The 16,508-nt window shown below is 47.8% G+C and overlaps 2 protein-coding genes across 3 annotated transcripts in view; both read left to right on the plus strand.

Moving 5' to 3' along the window:
- Positions 1 to 753: 753 nt before the first annotated feature.
- On the plus strand, positions 754 to 10,261 carry LOC119842482 (zinc finger protein 135-like). Of its 2 annotated transcripts, XM_043496843.1 has the most exons (3): positions 754 to 982; positions 6,012 to 6,120; positions 6,469 to 8,171. In XM_043496843.1, the coding sequence occupies exons 1-3, from the start codon at positions 923 to 925 to the stop codon at positions 7,767 to 7,769; spliced, it is 1,470 nt and encodes a 489-aa protein (XP_043352778.1). In that variant the 5' UTR covers positions 754 to 922; the 3' UTR covers positions 7,770 to 8,171. The 2 variants fall into 2 exon arrangements, with proteins under 2 accessions (XP_043352778.1, XP_043352779.1); XM_043496844.1 differs by lacking the exon at positions 6,012 to 6,120 and having other exon boundaries at positions 755 to 982; positions 6,469 to 10,261.
- Positions 4,167 to 16,508, plus strand: part of LOC119842474 (zinc finger protein CKR1-like) — a 28,963-nt gene continuing 16,621 nt past the window's right edge. The window contains exon 1 of the mRNA XM_038370657.2: positions 4,167 to 4,246. The gene's annotated coding sequence lies outside the window, so the exon portion shown is untranslated. The remainder of the gene's footprint in view (positions 4,247 to 16,508) is intronic.

Raw genomic sequence — 16,508 nt, forward strand, 5'->3', positions numbered from 1 at the left:
ATTTTATAATGTTGCCAGCTCCCACAATTGTATCATGAGGTTTGCAATCTCTAGTGCATTTCCGAAAGCCCCAGCTCCAGAATTCATGTTATTCCATGAAAGTCTCAACTTTCAGTTATAAAAATACAGGAACACAGGACTGGAAGGGCCATTCTGGGCTAGTAAGAAATTCAGTCCCCCTGCTCTCACAGGCAATCCCATCATATAATCCCATTCATGAATTTATCAAGCTCCATTTTAGTACTAATTAGGTTTTTTGCCCCCACTATGACTATTGAGAGGCTGTTCCAGAACTTCACTTCTCTGATGGTTAGAAACCTTCCAATTTCCAACCTAGATTTATTCACGGCCAGTTAGTTTCTTGCCCCGTTGGTTGCAGAGGAAAGCTTGCAAATTTGACTGATTGTTTCATAAAAGTTCAAAATGTAGAAGGCAAATTTAAAAAGCCATCATCTAATCTATCTATCTATCTATCTATCTCATGATCTGCAAGGTAATCTCATGATCTTGGGAGGGACCTGACTCATGGGTTTTGAAGATTTGTGGTTTGTTGTGCTTTATTCAAATCCAGTGAAAACTGAACATTTGGGAGAAAACATGTCTTTGTTAGCGGTCCGACATTCTGCTTCTTCAGCGAATATATGAGAGCTCACAGTTCACATGTCTCAGGCCTCCAACTGCCAGCAAAGCTCAGGGGCGTCTGATTCAGACGTCCTGAAATTGCCCAGTTCAGAAAAAGCAGGGGAGGTGGATTTTTAAAATTGAGGTTTCCTTTATACATCATTTTAAAAAAAAGCCCAAACTCAATGTTAAAACATCCCTTTGCAGGTGACTTTGAAGAGTGAGGATTGGCGTGCGAGCAGTGACTGAGAAACGCAGGACGGGTAGCACAGGCTCACCATGTGTGTGGGTAGAAAGGCGAATGAGACACCAAGAAGCATCACCGCCCTCTGGTGTGAACCCCATCCTCCAGCCACCCAGTGTGGGTCCCTCATAGGTCCTTGGGGTTAGCCCCATGCCCCAGCAGCACCCTGACATGATCCCCCATCATGTCCCCTGTCATAAATATAAAGGGAAGGGTAACCACCTTTCTGTATACAGTGCTATAAAATCCCTCCTGGCCAGAGGCAACATCCTGTTACCTGTAAAAGGTTAAGAAGCTCAGCTAACCTGGCTGGCACCTGACCCAAAGGGCAAGTAAGGGGACAAGATACTTTCAAATCTTGGGCAGGAGCAGGGGGAAGGCTTTTGTTTTATGCTCTTTGTTTACCTGGTTGTTCTCTCTTTGGACTGAGAGAGGCCAGGCAGAAATCCATCTTCTGCAACCCATCCTAATCCAAGTCTACAATATTACAACCAGTGTAGGTAAGCCAGGCGAGGCGGATTAGTTTATCTTTTGTTTTATGTGAATTTTCCCTGTGTTAAGAGGGAGGTTTATTCCTGTTTTCTGTAACTTTAAGGTTTTGCCCAGAGGGGGTTCCTCTGTGTTTTGAATCTGAATACCCTGTAAAGTATTTTCCATCCTGATTTTACGAGATGATTTCTACCTTTCTTTTTTTTTTTTTTTTTTAATAAAACCCTTCTTTTAAGAACCTTACTGATTTTTCCATTGTTCCAAGATCCAGGGGTTTGCGTCTTTGATGATTATGTAACCAGTTGGTTAGGATATTATTCTCAAGCCTCCCCAGGAAAGGGGATGTGTAGGGCTTGGGGGGGATATTTTGGGGGAAGATGTCTCCAAGTGGTCTCTTTCCCTGGTCTTTGTGTAAGATACTTGGTGGTGGCAGTATATTGTTCAAGGACAAGGCAAAGTTTGTACCTTGGGGAAGATTTTAACTTAAACGGGTAAGAATAAGCTTAGGGGGTCTTTCATGTGGGTCCCCACATCTGTACCCTAGAGTTCAGAGTGGGGAAGGAACCCTGATATGGTGGCAGAGCGGTGGGATCATTTTGAACCAGAGATCATTTTGAACCAAAAGCACAGACCTGAAGAGGTTTTTTTTTAAGCTGAGAGCAGCTAGAGGGTTTTCTGTCTATTTGCCTGGAGACAGAGGTGTTAGTTTTTTTACAAAGGGATTTTTCTTTTTTGAGCTGGAGTTTTCTCTACCTAAAGACAGGGTAGTTAACCTCCTGTAGGGAAATTCACATAAAACAAAAGATAAACGAATCCGCCTTGCCTGGCTTACCTATACTGGTTGCAATATTGGAGACTTGGATTAGGATGGGTTGGAGAAGATGGATTTCTGCCTGGCCTCTCTCAGTCCCAAGAGAGAACCACTATGTAAACAAAGAGCACAAAACAAAAACCTTCCCCCCCCCCGTTGCCCTCAGGGGACCCCCCCCCACCAAGTGAGCAGGCAGTGGACAAGTTTGGGTGGAGGCGACACAGAGCTACCCCCTCAGACCAGCTTGTTTGTGGCTCAATCTCCTCTCCAGAGGGGGATCACACCCCAGCTGCATCCCGGGGGCCCAGCCAGGCACTCCAAGCAGCGCCAGTCTCCTGGCACCAGGGGAAGCTCAGCTGGGATCCACTCCCCATCCTGGGGAGCCCAACCCAGGGCTCAGCTCTGTCCCTCGCCCCCGGGTACAGCCTGAGGGAAGCAGGAGAGTGATGGAGTCACATGGGTTGGGGAATGTCTCCTCCCCTCCTTCAGGATGGGGGGGGGGGAAGAAAGGGACCCACTCCTGAAGTAGAGGAAGCTGGTGGGGCTGAAATGGGGCTCTGGTGTCCCCGCATTGAATTCCCTGGAGTAGGGTGTAAAACAGCCACCTTTTCCCCAAGACCCCACCCCCCCACTCATTCCTCTCTGTCCCCTCTCCCTCGTCACTCATCCTTGCGGGGTGGAGGGAGGCCAAAAGTTGGGGGAAGGGGGAGGCCATAAGAACATAAGAATGGCCATACTGGGTCAGCCCAAAGGTCCATCTAGCCCAGTATCCTGTCTTCCGACAGTGGCCAATGCCAGGTGCCCCAGAGGGAATGAACAGAACAAGTAATCATCAAGTGATCCTTTCCCTGTCCCTCATTCCCAGCTTCTGGCAAACCGAGGCTAGAGACACCATTCCTGCCCATCCTGGTTAATAGCCATAGATAGACCTATCCTCCATGAATTTATCTAGCTCTTTTTTAAACCTGCCTTCATAACATCCTCTGGCAAAGAGTTCCACAGGTTGACTGTGTGTTGTGTGAAGAAATACTTCCTTTTGTTTGTTTTAAACCTGCTGCCTAGTAATTTCATTTGGTGACCCCTAGTTCTTATGTTATGAGAAGGAATAAGTAACACTTCCTTATTTACTTTCTCCGCACCCGTCATGATTTTATAGATCTCTATCTTATCGCCCATTCATCGTCTCTTTTCCAGGCTGAAAAGTCCCAGTCTTATTCATCTCTCCTCATACGGAAGCCGTTCCATGCCCCTGATCATTTCTGTTGCCTTTTTCTGATCTTTTTCCAATTCAAATATATCTTTTTTTGAGATGGGGTGACCCCATCTGCACACAGTATCAAGATGTGGGCGTACCATGGATTTATAGAAAGGCAACATGATATTTTCTGTTTTATTATCTATCCCTTTCTTAATGATTCCCAAGATCAGGCTGTGTTAAGGAAGGGAATGCAAACATCCTACTGCCATGATATATAGGATAGGTGAACTTCCCCTGCGGTATGGTGTGTGTTCTGAGTGTGATAGTGCAAAAACAGAGAGAGAGCAGATAGAGACAGGAGATGGTTAGGGATCTGAGGAGAGATTTCTATATGGGGAGATGCTCAAAAGACCAGGGCAGTTTATGGCAGAGAGGCAAGAAGCGAGGGGCCAGTGAGGGATGAGCCGAGCTGGGGGGCTGGGGCTCTGCTGTTCAGAATCAGCCTGGCTCAGCGTTGAAGGAGAAAAGGAGCCAGGTCTGGTCTCGGTGCTGGAACTGGGGGTGCTCACTTGAAGCGGTTTCCATGATATCTGGGGTTTACAGTTTGGTTCAATGGCTCTCAGCACCTCCACTGTACACATTGTTCCAGCTCCCTCTGGCCCCTGCTCCACCACAGCCAGGCAGTGGGTTTGCCGCAAGAGGGCTCTAGTGATGCTCAGGGAGGGGGGGCTGGTCTCTGTTAATTGCCTGGCTTGAGCTTCCTGGGTCAGAGGCTGTAGTGGCTGCATCTGAGCCCGGGCTGAGCCGCTGCTGCTCCCCAGCGGGGTCTGTGCGGGGAGCGATCTGCATTAACTCCGCTCTGTGCCAGCCGGGGGGGGGGGACTTTCTCCGGGGGGTCGAACCAGCCCCGGGCTCTGCCGACACCAGCCCCTGAGCCAGAGCCTGCAGGTGGGGGGGGGGGGGAGACCCGGGGGAAGGGCTGGGGCCGGGCAGGAAAGTGACTCCGCACCAACAACCCCTCCTCGCCCCAGCCCTGCTCCCGGGGGCCGGGGGTCTGCGAGTCCCAGAGCTGCTGCTGCCCCCCCCCCCCGGCTCTGCCCTCCTGGGCGCCTGCAGGAGCCGAACCAGCGCCGGGAGAGCGACCGGGCCGGGCCGGGCCAGGGACCGAGTCTCCCAGCCCGAGGGGAGCAGGGAGCAGACCCCAGGCCGTGCACTGGCTAAGTGTGCAGCTGTTGAACCGCAATGTAACATGCAGAGAGCAGTGATTCTCCACGGGGTATGGGAAGGGTGTGAGCAAGGAATGAGAATTGTAACCATCAGTGCCCGGCATAACCTATGGGAGACTGGAGCAGCAGTGCTGGCTTGAAGCCCCAGCACCTCTCGGAGCCTAGCTAAGGTCCTGCAGTCCAGGCATCCCGGGTTGGCAGGATGGCTCTCTGCTCCAGGCACTGCGCTGGGACACCTGGGGTCTGTCCCTGGCTCTGCCACTGACTCCCTGTGTGACCTTGGGAAAGTTGCTTAGGCCTGGGCTACACTGGGGCGGGCGGGGTTTGAACTAAGATACGCAACTTCACTACGCTATTCGAGTAGCTGAAGTCGAAGTATCTTAGTTCGACTTACCTGGCCGTCCTCACGGTGGCGAGTCGACCGCGGCGGCTCCCCCGTCAACTCCGCTTACTCCTCCTGCCGAGGTGGAGTACAGGCATTGATTCGGGGATCGATTTATCGCACCTAGATGGGTCGTGAAGACGTACCCTAAGTCTTGCTCCATGCCTCAGTTTCCCCCTCTGTAAAATGGGGATGTTAGTACTTCATCTCATCGCTTGTATTTAAATAGCTTGGGCTCTAAAGAGTTTACTGTCTTGTCCTGTGTGTCTGCACTGTGCAGCCATGGGGTGCTGATCTCCATGAGGGTCTCTAGCTGCTACCATAATGCACTCGATAACTGTACCCTTCTCTTCCCCAGAGCATCCTGCATTCTTGGACATGGCTCTGGTTTCTACAGCTGTGTCTACACAGCCCATAGCACTGAGCCTTCCAGACTGGCTTGACAGATTTGGGCTAGCAGGGCTCACAAAAATAGCTGCATAGCCAGTGCTTTGAAGTTGTCTAGGAGTGGGGGGTGAGGGTAGGCTTCAGAGCCTGAGCTCCAGCCCAAGCCACAACTTCAATGCACTGTCTACACAGCCATTTGAGCTTTGAGCAGGGAGTTGGACTAGATGACCTTCTGAGGTCCCTTCCAACCCTGATATTCTATGATTCCTAGAGCGGGACTCATGCTTGTCCAAGTCTCTCAATCCCCTACAGGTACAGAAAGTGGATTTACACCATAAATGTGTCTGACCCACCAAACCCCCATTGTGTGGCCATCTCTCCCTAAACAGCACTTCCCTACTTTGCAGGAGTGTTGTAAAGATTGTGGGGGGCTCAGAAACTACAATAATGGGGCCATCTGAGTTGTCTAACAGATTGATATAGCGGAGATCTTCTACAAGACCCCTCTTGGCAAATGTTTTCTTTTCCATGACCCACTGTGTTTCGATGACATGCCCAGAACGGGCCAGGAGTCAAAACAGGAGTTTTTAAATAAAATATCCTGCAAATCTACGACAAACCCTGATCTCGCCTGTTTTGGTGCCAATAACTAGGGTTTTCTGATGGCTAAACCTGATGTGATCTCCCAGATGGGACAAGGGAAAGTGCTCCCATCTCTCCAGAGATCCAAGGAAAGGCGGATCCCGAGAGGCACCCATGCAGGTGAGGAATCACTTAAAGCGACAGAGACATGTCATCGGTGAGTGAACAAAACAGCTGGGATTCCCATAAAGGCCCGTCTGAGCCCCCCTAGTTCTGCCCCATCTCACCCAGGCCAGTTTTGTCCCCGGCAGGTGTCGTATCCTCATGGCAGCCCTGGCTCATGGCTTCCTGGCTGACAACCAGCTGTAGCTCCCCCAGGGATGTGGAGGCAGAACTGGTCTTTTCCTCTTGCTACGCTGGGGAAGGGTTTGGGAGGTCTCGGCTCCTGATTTTTTCATCTCTGTTGCAGCTATTTTGGTTTGTTCCACACTTCTGAGGTTTCCTTCCCTCTGCCCCTGCCCCACACAGGGAATGACTCCTGTCTGGATTCTCTCTCTATCCCAGCAAGTGATGGGGCAGTGGATGAGAACCAGGAGGAGAATTCTCAGCAGCAAGGTCCTGAACAAGTGGAACCACGTGGGACGTCATCAAGAAGATCCGATGGGGACGTTTCCCAGAGTCCTGAGCATGGAGACACTTGTGACATCCAGCGCAGGCCAGAGAGGCCTCAGAGAAATGGCCAATCAACCCAGTGTGGAGGGGGTCCGAAGGGACTTGGAGATGCAAAGAAGACCCCTCCGGCTCCGAATGCCTACCCTGACTGTGGGAAAAGCTTCCACTGTAGCTCGGACATTGTCCAGCATCAGAGGACCCACACGGGTGAGCGACCCTACCACTGTGCCGAGTGCGGGAAGAGCTTCGGCTACAGCTCCTCCCTCATCAAACACCAGAGGACCCACATGGGCGAGCGACCCTACAAGTGTCCCAAGTGCAGGAAGGGCTTCAGCCAGAGCTCCAACCTGACAGAGCACCAGAAAACCCACAGCGCTGCCACACCTTACACGTGCCCCGACTGTGGGAAAGGCTTCAAGGTGAGGTCCAACTTCCTCCACCACCGGCAGGTGCAAACTGGGGAGCGGCCCTACCGATGCACCGAGTGTGGGAAAGCCTTCACCCAGAGCTCCGACCTCATGAAACACCAGTGGAGCCACACGGGCGAGAGACCCTATCAATGCCCTGACTGCGAGAAGCGCTTCACCCGCAACACGTACCTGGTCCAGCATCGCCGTGCCCACACCGGCGAGCGCCCCTACCACTGCCCTGACTGCGGGAAGGGCTTCGTGGTCAGCACGCACCTCCTTGCCCACCAGAGGGTGCACACGGGGGAGATGCCCTACCGCTGCGCCCAGTGTGGGAAAGGGTTCAAGGTGCGGTCCAATCTCCTGCACCACCAGGGAATCCACACTGGGAACAAGCCTTTCAAATGCCCGGAGTGCGAGAAAAGCTTCAGTCGCAGCTCCGACCTGCTCATCCACCAGCGACTGCACACCGGGGAAAGGCCCTTCAAATGCACTGAGTGCGGGAAGGGCTTCAGCCGCAGATCGGACCTCGTGACGCACCACAGGATCCACACAGGCGAGAAGCCCTACACATGCCCCGAGTGCGGGAAGAGCTTCACACAGAGGTCCCATCTGGGGGTTCACTGGAGAACCCACACCAGGGAGAGGCCCTGCCAGTGTGCGGACTGTGGGAGGAGCTTCAGTCAGAAATCGGCCCTGGCGAAACATCGGCGAGTGCACCTGGCAGAGAGGCATGATCTGCAGCCCTGATTGCGGGGGTGGGTGGATAATCGATGTTTTCAGAGTGGGGGCAGTTCTAAAAGAAATAAAAATATTTAAAAAAACTTGGTCCAGGCGAAACCAGCTCTAAAATTTTTGGAGACTTGAAAATAAAGCCCATTGTGGACATGTTCCACCGCAGGGATTTGAAGCTAGGTCTTTCATGTCCTGGGTAAGTGTCCCACCCACTCTTTGCCTTGCTTGGTGTCTCTTTTTGGCCCAAGGAGTGATCTAGGGAGCCCCACCTTGGAATATCCCACTGCTCACTGGCTAGGTCATGCTTCCAAGAAGTAGGAGACCCCTGTTCCAATACTTTCTCTGGCAAAGGGAGGAAACTGAACCTTGATTTCTCACAGCCAAAGTGAGTATCTGAACCAGTGGGCTAAACATGGCGGGAGGGTCAGCAGCAGCTCCTTCGTTTTGTGAATAGCTGAAACTATTCGTGTCACATTTGTAAATAGTTTCAGGTATTTTTCACTGAATAAATTATTTGTCCCCCCAAAAATTTGCCCAGCTCTACACAGGACATGTTAGCCTCTGCAGAGCCAATTATTTACATTGCAATAGCACCCAAATTGACATAGATGCTCCATTGTGCTAGGCACGGAGAGAGTCAGCTCCTGGCCCAAAGAGTTCATCATCTAAATAAAACAGATACAGAGAGGACAGCCTATAAATCCTCATTGCACAGCTAAGACAAAGAGAGGATGTGACTTGACCAAGGTCATGCAGGAGACCAGTGGCAGGGCTGGGAATAACACCCAGGTGCTCTGAGTTCCAGCCCAGTGCCCACCCCACTAGGCCCGTACTTCTTAAGTAACGTGCTATGATTACAGCTGTGTGAAGAATGGGTTTTTTCAGTTGGCAAGCACAGTAGAACCTCAGAGTTATGAACACCAGAGTTAGGAATTGACCGGTGATCCACACGCCTCATTTGGAACCGCAAGTACGCAATCAAGCAGCAGCAGAGACCTAAATAAATAAAGCAAGTACAGTACAGTAAGGCTGGTATGTCCGGCTATGGTTGGGTTAGATTCCCAAGTATGTGACAGCTGGATGGAATGACAGGTTTTCCCCAGAGACCTCCTTCAGTCTCCTGATCTCTGACAGCTCTCACCTGCCCCCTGATTCATCATGTCTCTCACACCTTTACCACCCACATGGCATCTCTTAAGCCTGATGAGGGGTCCTCTTCATCCATGGCCCAGGACAGTCACTGTTGTTCCTTCCTGCTGTCACATACTTGGGAGTCAACCTTGACCCTAGTTGGACATACCGGCTTCACCCGGAACACCTGGAAATGAAGATCTCTTCCTGTACTGCCTCTTCGTACACCTGTATTGGACCTGGTGTTTGTTCCAGTTGCATACAGCTTTGCAGTCTGGGGGGAGCGCAGCTTCACGACACAGAGCTGAATTGGGCCGCTCATGTTCTCAGCGTACTCTTGCATATGAGAGAGAGGAGTCCCCTGATGAGTCACATGGGCCCCCACACCCTCAAAGGCCAGTGTCACCCTGTGTCCGGGTTGCCAACCTGAAAAGATTGAGAAACACTGGTCTAGACCATGTTGCCACCATGATTGTACTCCAGGTCCCATTATAAGGCTTGTTTGAATTCCAGAGCATTAAAATAAACTATCCTGATTAGAAATGTCGACTTTTAGTTTTAAAGTTTCTAACTCAAGAATGGTTTGTTGCCTCCACTTCCGACTTGCCACATGGTCGGCTCTCCCTGAAAACCTTAATTCCAGGCCTAATTGTGAGAAACCAGGCTGCAATTAAGCAAGTCGATGAGTAATTTTTGGGAGGTGTAGTCCAGAGGAAGGATGGGCTAGCACGATGATACTGAGACTGGGGCTTACAAGCCACAAGTGGCTCTTTAATGTGTTTCTGGCAACTCTTTGCAGCACATGATATTAAAACACTGTGTGATTTAATTATTAACCGATCTAAGTTATTAACCAATCAGGTCGCTTTTACAGTAGAACTTCAGAGCTCCGAACACCTCGGGGACAGAGGTTGGTTGTAACTCTGAACAAAATGTTATGGTTGTTCTTTCAAAAGTTTACAACTGAACATTGACTTGACAGCTTTGAAAATTTACTGTGCAAAAGAAAAATGCTGCTTTCCCTTTATTTTTTTAGTAGTTTACATTTAACAAAGTACTGTACTGTATTTGCTTTATTTTTGTCTTTTCTCCACTGCTGCTTGATTGTGTACTTCTGGTTCCAAATGAGGTGTGTGGTTGACTGGTCAGTCTGTAACTCTGGTGTTCGTAACTGAGGTTCTACTGTACTATGTTATGAACCAATTAAGTTATTAAACATGCACTACGTTATTATTATTATTTCAGTTATTATTATAATAACTTATAATAATAAGTTATTATTATTTCACTAGGAGGGTGGTGAAGCACTGGAATGGATTACCTAGGGAGGTGGTGGAATCTCCATCCTTAGAGGTTTTTAAGGCCCGGCTTGACAAAGCCCTGGCTGGGATGATTTAGTTGGTGTTGGTCCTGCTTTGAGCAGGGGATTGGACTAGATGACCTCCTGAGGTCTCTTCCAACCCTAATCTTCTATGATTAACCAGTCAGGATGCTTTTACTATGATCACGTGTTTCCTTGCTCATGAAGAACGGTTGTAGGGCTGAATAAGCATGGTTTAAATAACGTTAAGATTTCTGTCACTACAACTGTAGTTGATAAAATAATAATGCTTGATCAGTCATTTTACTGTGAGAATTAGACAGATAGAAAACTAAATATTTCCCCTGTAATACTGTTTAAACCTGAATATAAAGTACTATAGTAAATGAAACAATGAATTCACACTGCTGTGTCTCTTTTGAGTAATGCTGATCACTTATTTGGCTCCTGACCCTCTGAGGTCTGAGTATTACTGAGCTAGCGGTTGGGGCACTGGACTGGGTCCCAAGATATCTGTGCTCATGTTTTGACTTTGTCATATTCTTCTTGTGTGACTTTAGGCAGGGAGTTCTCAAAGTCCCCTAAGGGAGACAGCAAGCTGAATTCCACTGGGAACTGAGGCCTATTGATTTCAATAGGAGTTACAGGTTTCAGAGTAGCAGCCGTGTTAGTCTGTATTCGCAAAAAGAAAAGGAGTATTTGTGGCACCTTAGAGACTAACAAATTTATTAGAGCATAAGCTTTCGTGAGCTACAGCTCACTTCATCGGATGCATTTGGTGGAAAAAGCAGAGGAGAGATTTATATACACACACACAGAGAACATGAAACAATGGGTTTATCATACACACTGTAAGGAGAGTGATCACTTAAGATAAGCCATCACCAGCAGCAGGGGGGGGGAAGGAGGAAAACCTTTCATGGTGACAAGCAAGGTAGGCTAATTCCAGCAGTTAACAAGAATATCAGAGGAACAGTGGGGGGGGGGAAGGGAGAAATACCATGGGGAAATAGTTTTACTTTGTGTAATGACTCATCCATTCCCAGTCTCTATTCAAGCCTAAGTTAATTGTATCCAGTTTGCAAATTAATTCCAATTCAGCAGTCTCTCGTTGGAGTCTGTTTTTGAAGCTTTTTTGTCGAAGTATAGCCACTCTTAGGTCTGTGATCGAGTGACCAGAGAGATTGAAGTGTTCTCCAATTGGTTTTTGAATGTTATAATTCTTGACGTCTGATTTGTGTCCATTCATTCTTTTACGTAGAGACTGTCCAGTTTGGCCAATGTACATGGCAGAGGGGCATTGCTGGCACATGATGGCATATATCACATTGGTAGATGCGCAGGTGAACGAGCCTCTGATAGTGTGGCTGATGTGATTAGGCCCTATGATGGTATCCCCCGAATAGATATGTGGACAGAGTTGGCAACGGGCTTTGTTGCAAGGATAGGTTCCTGGGTTAGTGGTTCTGTTGTGTGGTGTGTGGTTGCTGGTGAGTATTTGCTTCAGATTGGGGGGCTGTCTGTAAGCAAGGACTGGTCTGTCTCCCAAGATCTGAGAGAGCGATGGCTCGTCTTTCAGGATAGGTTGTAGATCCTTGATGATGCATTGGAGAGGTTTTAGTTGGGGGCTGAAGGTGATGGCTAGTGGCGTTCTGTTGTTTTCTTTGTTGGGCCTGTCCTGTAGTAGGTGACTTCTGGGTACTCTTCTGGCTCTGTCAATCTGTTTCTTCACTTCAGCAGGTGGATATTGTAGTTGTAGGAATGCATGATAGAGATCTTGTAGGTGTTTGTCTCTGTCTGAGGGGTTGGAGCAAATGCGGTTATATCGTAGCGCTTGGCTGTAGACAATGGATCGAGTGGTATGATCTGGATGAAAGCTAGAGGCATGTAGGTAGGAATAGCGGTCAGTAGGTTTCCGATATAGGGTGGTGTTTATGTGACCATCGCTTATTAGCACCGTAGTGTCCAGGAAGTGGATCTCTTGTGTGGACTGGTCCAGGCTGAGGTTGATGGTGGGATGGAAATTGTTGAAATCATGGTGGAATTCCTCAAGAGCTTCTTTTCCATGGGTCCAGATGATGAAGATGTCATCAATGTAGCGCAAGTAGAGTAGGGGCATTAGGGGACGAGAGCTGAGGAAGCGTTGTTCTAAGTCAGCCATAAAAATGTTGGCATACTGTGGGGCCATGCGGGTACCCATCGCAGTGCCGCTGATTTGAAGGTATACATTGTCACCAAATGTGAAATAGTTATGGGTCAGGACAAAGTCACAAAGTTCTGCCACCAGGTTAGCCGTGACAGTATCGGGGATACTGTTCCTGACGGCTTGTAGTCCATCTTTGTGTGGAATGTTGGTGTAGAGGCTTCTACATCCATAGTGGCTAGGATGGTGTTTTTAGGAAGATCACCAATGGACTGTAGTTTCCTCAGGAAATCGGTGGTGTCTCGAAGATAGCTGGGAGTGCTGGTAACTAAGGGCCTGAGGAGGGAGTCTACATAGCCAGACAATCCTGCTGTCAGGGTGCCAATGCCTGAGATGATGGGGCGTCCAGGATTTCCAGGTTTATGGATCTTGGGTAGCAGATAGAATACCCCAGGTCGGGGCTCCAGGGGTGTGTCTGTGCGGATTTGTTCTTGTGCTTTTTCAGGGAGTTTCTTGAGCAAATGCTGTAGTTTCTTTTGGTAACTCTCAGTGCAAACTGGATACAATTAACTTAGGCTTGAATAGAGACTGGGAATGGATGAGTCATTACACAAAGTAAAACTATTTCCCCATGGTATTTCTCCCTTCCCCCCCCCCCACTGTTCCTCTGATATTCTTGTTAACTGCTGGAATTAACCTATCTGCTTGTCACCATGAAAGGTTTTCCTCCTTCCCCCCCCCTGCTGTTGGTGATGGCTTATCTTAAGTGATCACTCTCCTTACAGTGTGTATGATAAACCCATTGTTTCATGTTCTCTGTGTGTGTGTATATAAATCTCTCCTCTGCTTTTCCACCAAATGCATCCGATGAAGTGAGCTGTAGCTCACGAAAGCTTATGCTCTAATAAATTTGTTAGTCTCTAAGGTGCCACAAATACTCCTTTTCTTTTTGCAATAGGAGTTAGGCACCTAAGTACAACAGAACCTCAGAGTTCCGAACACCTCGGGAACAGAGGTTGTTCGTAACTCTGAACAAAATGTTATGGTGGTTCTTTCGAAAGTTTACAACTGAACATTGACTTAATACAGCTTTGAAACTTTACTATGCAGAAGGAAAATGCAGCTTTTAACCACCTTAATTTAAACAAAACAAATACAGAAACAGTTTCCTTATCTTGTCAAATCTTTTTGTTTAAACTTTCCCTTTTTTTTTTTTAGTAGTTTATGTTTAACACAGCACTGTACTGTATTTGCTTTTTTGTTGTTTTTTGTCTCTGCTGCTGCCTGATTGCGTACTTCCGGTTCCAAATGGGGTGTGCGGTTGACTGGTCAGTCTGGAACTCTGATGTTGTAACTGTGAGGTTCTCCTGTACCTTTGAAGAGCTGGAACTCAGTTCCCAGCTCCTTTAGTCTTCTTTGAATACATGGCATTTAGTTTCTATGGGTCTCAGTTCCCATCTGTAAAACATGGATGGTCCTCGTTCTTTTGTCTACTTAGATTGTAAGCTACGTAGGGCAGGGAATATCTCTTGGTCTCTGTGTGTACAGCACCTGGTGCAACGAGGCCTTGGTCTCAAGTGGCGCTACTGAAATATAAGTATAGTTTAGCCTGGATTCACTGATCTGCCCCCTGTAAGTATAGAAGCGAAATCCTCATGCTTTTACAAACTCAGCTACTACTGTGGCTAGATTCAGGTGTTTAGGTCTCACTGACTATGAGATTTAGCTTTGATTGATCTATTTATTTTTTAAATAAACGGAATAAGCAGCACATGTGAGAGTGAGAGATTTCAGAATGGCTCCTCTTTATTGGGTGCGAAGTGACTTCCTGTTCCTTTTGCCCCTTTGCTGCAAGTGCAAAGAAATCACATTGCACTGTGCAGGAATTTCCGCACTGGGTCAGACTCGTGGTCTATTGATTTCCGTCTGCATCAATGGCCAATACCAGATACTTCACGGGAAGGGGCACATGATTCAAAGCCTTAGGCCTTGTATACACACCCAGAAGTTGTACTGCTTTAGCTATACTGGTATAGTTAAACCAGAAAAACCTCCCTAGCCTGGAGGCAGTAATAACGATATACAAGTGCCTATGCTTTTATATCTTATTCCCATATGAGAAGGGGAATAAGCTCTACTGGAATAAGCACTTTTGTGCTGCTATAACTGCCTACACACTAGGGATTTTACCAGTACAGTAAAACCTGAGTTACGAACACCTCAGGAATGGAGGTGGTTCATAACTCTGAAACGTTCATAACTCTGAACAAATCGTTACGGTTCTTTCAAAAGTTTACAACTGAACATTGACTTAATACAGCTTTGAAACTTTACTATGCAGAAGAAAAATGCTGCTTTCTCTTTTTATTTTAGTAGTTTACATTTAACATAGTACGGTCCTGTATTTGCTTTTTTTGGGTCTCTGACTTAGTATTTCCGGTTCCAAATGAGGTGTGTGGTTGACTGGTCAATTCATAACTCTGGTGTTCGTAACTCTGAAGTTCTCCTGTATAACTATTTCAGTAAAAAAAAAAAAATCACACCCCTATCTGAATTATTATACCAATACTAAATCAGAGTATTGTCCTTACCTAAATAGATCACTTCATCCAGGCAGCCTGACTGTTGTTTCTTTAATCCAGTGGTCTCCAAACAGTGGGGTGCGCCCCACTACGGGGGCACAAAGGAACATTCGGGAGGGCACAGCAGAGCCCAGGCCAGCCCCCACGGGGGGGCAGGGAGGGAACACCACTCAGCCCCGTTCTGCCTCCATCCCGACCCCAGCTGTAGTTCCAGCGTTGGCCACCAGCTTCCAGTCCTGCTCCTGACCGTGGCCCCAGCCACAGCTCCAGCCCTGGCCCTGACCGCGGCTCTACTCCTGGCCACGGCTCCTGACCACGGTTCTGGCCTGGCTGCAGCTCAGCTACTGGGCCCAGCTCTTGACTGCAACTCCGAGGGGGGCGCAGACTGGGTAAGGTGGGGGCATGACCGAAAACGTTTTGGGACTACTGCTTTAATCCGTGCACAGTGCTTAGATCTCATGGTGATAAACTCTGTCAGTCCCTAATACAGCCAAACACAAACACAGAGTAGTTCCATTAACATCAATTGAGATTTCTCGCATGCTTAAACTTCAGTATTTGTTGAATCGGGGCCTAGGTGCTTTTCACATTGTTTCATCTCACAGACAATCTTAAGGGCAGGAGGAGAACTAAAATATTTAATAGGTTGCTTTGCTCTGGACACAATTTTTCATTACTGAAGCTGGCAAAGAAACTTGATAGTGGTTAGGCTGCTGGAGTGCTAAGAACACTGCTGATCACGCTGACCAACATTGTACCATTGTTTCCTTGTACTCCCGGGTCTGTCTTTCTGTATCCATCTGTTGTCTCTTGTCTTAAACTGAGATTGTATACTCTTTGTTTCCTGTTCCATGTTTGTACAGCACCTGGCACAAAGGGGTCCTGGCCCTTGCCTGGGGCTCCTAGGCACTACAGTAATACAAATAAATAGTAATTAGAAAAGAAAAAAGTGAAGAATACAGTCTGTGATGGCCCAGTGCCATTTATTCATTGTTTTCAGTGACTGGAGCAAAGAAAGATACTGCAGTGTAGGTAGTTCTTTCATCAGTGGGTGATTTCTGTGTCCACTGTACATTTAGGGCAGAATCTGCTACACATATTCATATTGAATAGTATGTGGGAAACATAGGAATTGCCAGACTGGGTCAGTGCTAAGGTCCATCTAGCCCGGTATCCTGTCTCTGACTGTTCCAGAAGATGTCAGAGCTTTGTTATAGCAGATGTGGGATAATCTGCCCCCAGACAGATCTTTCTCATCCTGGCGTCTAATATGAGACTCCTTCTGCTCCACAACAGAAGATGTTTACAAGCAGGAATCAGGCTCACAGATTTTTAATTTTAAAATAAGTGGGATTGAGACATTGCCAGACTATGAAATTAAAGGAGCAAGTGGTGCTGAGCAATCTAATAATGGCTTAAAAACATCCAATTTGCATATTTTCCCAGCGGCTTTAAAATTGTTGTTGAATTAATCTGCCAGGAAAAATGTACTATACACAGCCAATCTATCATCCTAGGGATAGGCCAAACTCTGATACCCTTGCTGTGAATAGTATTTCACTCCCTGATTAATTAAT

This window comes from Dermochelys coriacea, chromosome 14 (genome assembly GCF_009764565.3).
Source record: "Dermochelys coriacea isolate rDerCor1 chromosome 14, rDerCor1.pri.v4, whole genome shotgun sequence".
Taxonomy (NCBI): Eukaryota; Metazoa; Chordata; order Testudines; family Dermochelyidae; genus Dermochelys; species Dermochelys coriacea.